The sequence below is a fragment of the Habropoda laboriosa genome, unplaced genomic scaffold (genome assembly GCF_001263275.1).
Source record: "Habropoda laboriosa isolate 0110345459 unplaced genomic scaffold, ASM126327v1 scaffold42, whole genome shotgun sequence".
In the NCBI taxonomy this organism is placed as follows: domain Eukaryota; kingdom Metazoa; phylum Arthropoda; class Insecta; order Hymenoptera; family Apidae; genus Habropoda; species Habropoda laboriosa.
The window spans coordinates 914,122-919,404 of NW_017100181.1; the positions used below are offsets into that span (position 1 = coordinate 914,122).

Sequence of the window (5,283 nt, forward strand, 5' to 3'; positions counted from 1 at the left end):
TAGTGTGACGAAAGAAAATATTTTAAACAGAAACTAATCAGTGCTCGAGCACATTTTCTTTGTCAGACTACAGGAAGTGTGTCAGAAATCGTGACGACCGTATGTCCAGCTTTCCAAACGATCCAGTAATAATATCGATGAAACAACAATAGAGACAACTTTTTGTTAAAAGTTCAAGCCAAATGACATCGTATAAAGGTCTGTTAAAGGTTAACCTAATAAATGAATAGAAGTGGCAAGTGTGAAAGATTCGATTTGTGCAAGGCCAACTTAGTATTCCCTCGATAAAGTTGTCATATTTTTGAGTATCTTGTTTACAGAAGAGAATAAATTACGATTACAAATATAGTCAGATGAAATAAAAATTGCTTTGGAGGACTTTGGTACAATATATTTTTCTTTCTTTTTTTAAACATTTTTATACCTTGAATTCCGTACAAGGAAATAGAGACAAATATTTATTTCATTCATTACCGTTAATACTTCGAATATACAAAGATTTTACAACGTGATGAATTTCCTACGAAATAAAAAACTATTGTAAAAAATACAATTCCTAGTTTATATGAAACAAAAGAAGTGTTAAACCAAAAGTAGATAAAATTTATATGTGTAGATTACTTTATTAGTGCTGTTAAAGCATAAAAGAGAAATATGGAACATTTGACAATCAAATAGATTATAGCAGGCAAGCACCGGAAATTAAAATTCTCAGCTTGTCATAAACCTTGAGAAAACCGATAGAGAAAGGTTCCCTTGATTGCCAATTTTTTACCACACCAACCCTAACACAACCCACTAACCTCTCCACATCTGTGCTTTACCATCTTCATTTCAAACATACAAACAGTAGAAACTGTTAAAAATTGGGTTTATGACATGGACGTCTGTCTATACTATTTTGAAATGCGCCTTCTTTTTAACTTTTAATTAAATTTTCTTTCAAATTGGCGACGAGACCCAGGAAGCGTTTTATGTACGCAGAGACATAAAGGGGTTCCTGGTGTCCATTCATGACCATTCAATAGCATGGAGTGTCTTAATGAGCTTATCCCGGCCAGGAGGCCAGCTCTGTCGTGCCCAGGCTTTCCTCTATTCCAACAGGCCCATTCAATAGCAATTGACATGTCATAAAACCTCTCGAGTCACCCGAGCCGCTCAAGTACCGTTAAGGACACGCCTCCCTTGGGCCTCACTCCCCCCACCACCGCGACATTGCTCCGCCCTGCCAACTGGAAACTTTCAGGGTGGGCGGGGCATGTTCGCGGCCCGCGGAGGACTATCCAAGGGATAGCTACACTCTGATTGGCGAAGATTGTTACCTCCTACAAACACTATTTCTCTTCCGCTCCGCTGTGAAAACCTCTATAAGTCGAAATAAAATTTGCTTTTACTCGAATTATTTACCACATATCCAGATGCATTACTTTACCTCTGTAACTCAAGTTTAGAATAGCCTGACCTTTACAAGTCGAAGTTTACCTCTATAAGTCGAACTTTTATCGCCGCTGCCTCCACAACTCGAAGTTTATAGCTACGTGCCACAAGATGTCGGAAATCAATCATTCGATATTGTCTCCTTTCTTTCTTTCAACTCCTTTATAACAAGTATAATAACCTAGCATTCTCTATATATTTATACAATAAATAATTCACGTTCAAAAATTGAATTTTTCTTTCTTCAAGCCAGTACAATTACAAAATTATTAACCTTCGTGCAAAGCTTCTGTATGTCGAATTTTCGGTTGTTAAATATCCGGTGCTAAAAAATTTCGACAAGTCGAAAACTCTGTAACTCGAAGATTTCAGCTCTTCCCTTGAGTTTCCCAGTTACCGAGTTATTGGAAGATTGCAAAAGTTCGTGCCCGATTTGAAAGTCAAACGCAAACGGCGTGTGCAAAGGCACATTTCATTTGAAAATAAAATGAAATGAAACGAACAATTATTTGAAAATAAAACACAAACGGTGTATCTTTCGATAGGAATGTACACTCTGTCCAATTTAAGAATAACCTCGCTCTCGGACCGATTTTCGTCCGTTATGCGCATAGACAGAGAGCGTAGCAGAGGGTAGGACGGCCTTAGGCACGTCCCATGCGCGAAACGAGGTTACTCTTAAATTGAACGGACTTTAGCATGCCTCTAAAACGTAGGCATGCGTCTAAAATCTGTGACGTAGTCGATAAGGAAGGTTCCCACCGTCTCTGAAAATCAAGCATGAACTTTTGTAATCATCTAATACATTATTCTTATTTAAGCCACTAATAGTAAATGTTACGTTCCTAAATGAAACAACACAAATATTGCTTATCTTCTACCTTCTCTACTGATATTGTACAGTGGTAAATAAATCCTAACGAGGTGTATTGGGACTGTTTTCACTTGAAAGTGTGTAATTATATTGTTTTCTTTTTTTATAAAAGAAGTAAGCAAAACAAAATCGTGTTAAAAAAAATTTCACAGACATTCCCTTTTCTTTACGTTACAGCAAGATTGCCCGAACGGCAGGTTAACGCCAGCAAAATTTGTCGACATGTACAAAATGTTCTTTCCATCTGGCAATGCGGAGGAATTCTGCGATCACGTCTTCCGTACATTCGACATGGATAAAAATGGCTACATCGATTTTAAGGTAAGACGAGTTTCTTGAAAGTGATTTTTATGTACTATCCCGTTGGCTTCCGGATGGTCGAATATATTTTCCATCGACGGCAATATACAGAAGCACCTTAGGGAGTGGAACTTGCAATTCTCCTCGTAGGTACCTAGTTTATTCCAAATGATTAAACTTGATCGCTTTAAATCGCACTGAACTGCCAGCGCGCCCCGTTTCTAAAGAAGTGTTATATCTTCGACACTCACGCGTTTGCGATTTTTGTGAAACGGTGTCAGTCGGTTTTCGCAGATAAAGCATAGAAAAATTATGAAAAAAGAAAAAAAACGCAAGAAGAAGTCTTGATAGATTAAGTTAGATTTTAACGCATCTAAAATGGAAAACTTTCTTTAACACGTCCACTGCCAAGGAAATTAATCAAGTTTTATCGTGGGTGCCAAAAGTTTGTTTAAAGAAACAGCAAAACTTCTTTAAATTTAGTATTAATTAGCTCCAGATATAGTAAAAATAGTTTAATCGAAGTATTGTACTTTTTCGAGAATGAAACGTATCTTTTCCTTTCTTTAGCGAATCAAAGTAATGTTTTCAAAAAATGAATAGAACAGAGAGAAATAACTTCAAAGCAAATTTATTCAATTCTTAACGCAATGTACATATAATAATTACTATACAGTATGTCCGTGTTAATTATTTAATTATTTCTGTAAATATCAGAAATACGAAAAAATGTTTCAGATGAAAGTTGCATGCTATCGAGGGGGGCATATTACGATGATAATTGTTTGACCATGAGATAAACTTGGAGAGTCTTGCCAAGGTCACGTTTGAATTTTTAAATGCAACCCTATATTTTTTATTGCATATTCTTGTAGCTCATACTGAGGCGTATTGAAAGCACTACCTACACGTGTACTTTTTCATAAGCCGTTGTTGAGTTATTAACTTTCAAAGTTTACTTGCTACCCTCGTACATTTTTTCGCATTTCTGATACTTACAGAAATAATTACGTATAGACACTTAAAACGGACATACTGTGTAACAACCAGTGTACGTAAAACTGTTGAAAGCAGCGACACTTTGTAAGCATCTGAAGTATCGTTTACAGCAGGGGTTCCCAAAGTTCTGCCTAGGTGGGCCAAATTGTAAATTCCAAAATATTTGGCGGGCCATTGTTAGAATTTATGGTAATAAATTAAAAGATATTATTTGAATTATAAATCTTCTTTATTTTGATACGCGAGGAAGGCACGTCGCTACGCAATTAATAAAAGAAACATCGACAAGACGCTGAGAAAAAGAAACATATCTGCGTCACCCATACTAAACAGATGGTTACTATGTTATTTTAATCTGTCTCAGTATGTTGATCATTTTTGCTGTTACTATTACACAGACACATACTCATTTCTCCTAATAATCCAACAATAACAATGCGAGATTTGATTGACCCCTTAACAGATGATTACTTTTCCGACTACGCATCTGAAGATATATTAGATATAAGATTTAGTATTTTTTTAACCGAACAATTTTTAATTATAATATGATGAAATTTATTCATTTTTTCGTAAGAATGTAAATTATCTCTGTAAATTCAAGATGGCGGCTGATCTGCCATCGCGGGCCGCATTTCTAGGGTTTGCGGGCCGCACTTTGGGAACCCCTGGTTTACGACATGCTTTGAAACAGCAAACACATCACACGCACAGTAGCGTTCATTAAGTATGTGTTCCAGCTATAGTAATGTTGTACGGTGCTTGCAACGAGAGCATTAAATGTTTTAGTATTCGCTCTACTGTCGCAGACGTGGCATTAAAATACTTAAAGCACTTAAAACGAAAGTGAGTCGAGCTCTTTCGAAAACCACTGAAGAAACAACGCGCACGTTGCGACCATTGGTCCACGTTTCAATAAAAATAAATGTTATGCATTCTAACATTGACTTTTCATGTTTCGCGATTACTATTAACCGCATTGGGGGCACATTTAAAAAACTTACATTTGTTAAAACCAAAGCAGGAAAAGGAAACTTTTAATTATAGATTTTTTTTTTATTTAAATTCGAACTGATTTATTTTTATACTTTTTGCAATGCAAATATACGTATACCAATGTTGCGTTATTTTTATTTGATTGAAATGAGTTGTTATGGAAATGTCGACTTTTATTTTCAATAACTTAAAAAAGAAATGTGTATGAATTTGATTAACCCTCGGAAGGCGAATGGTTTTACAGACGAATGCAGGGTCATTTTAACCCTTCCGACCCGACGGCGTTTGCAGTAGTTCGCTTCCTACGGCCAACGTGAAATTTAATAAATTGAATCCTAAACACATCGAATTGTTTATTAAGTATTTGAGTCTTTGACAGTATTGTGATTTTAATATACCATATTCACTATTGTACTGAATAATTAAGAAATTAAGAATAATTAAGAAAAGAAAGCGGTGCCACATTCTCATAGCAAAGTTTCTATTTAACACGGGTTTCAAGAAAGAATTGGGTATAAATATATATACTTTCGACTATGTGTATTTCATATTTTTCTTGTTTATTTACGTTTTATACATAAAATAGGTGTATTTTCTGTAGCAAACGTAATCTTATCCGCCTTTTTTTTTACGTGGGGAAATCCTCATGGACACCCCGCCCCCGGGGGGAGGGGTAA

The 5,283-nt window shown here is 35.8% G+C and overlaps 2 protein-coding genes across 3 annotated transcripts in view; both read left to right on the forward strand.

Annotated features, from left to right (window-relative positions):
• The window catches only part of LOC108579107 (neurocalcin homolog), a 231,638-nt gene that overhangs the window by 187,090 nt on the left and 39,265 nt on the right, over positions 1 to 5,283 (forward strand). The window lies entirely within an intron of this gene.
• LOC108579108 (neuronal calcium sensor 2) overlaps positions 1 to 5,283 on the forward strand; it is a 208,082-nt gene that overhangs the window by 186,509 nt on the left and 16,290 nt on the right. For both annotated transcript variants that reach the window (XM_017942552.1, XM_017942553.1), the window contains one exon: positions 2,489 to 2,632. In XM_017942552.1, the coding sequence (XP_017798041.1) occupies positions 2,489 to 2,632 (144 nt within the window). The remainder of the gene's footprint in view (positions 1 to 2,488; positions 2,633 to 5,283) is intronic.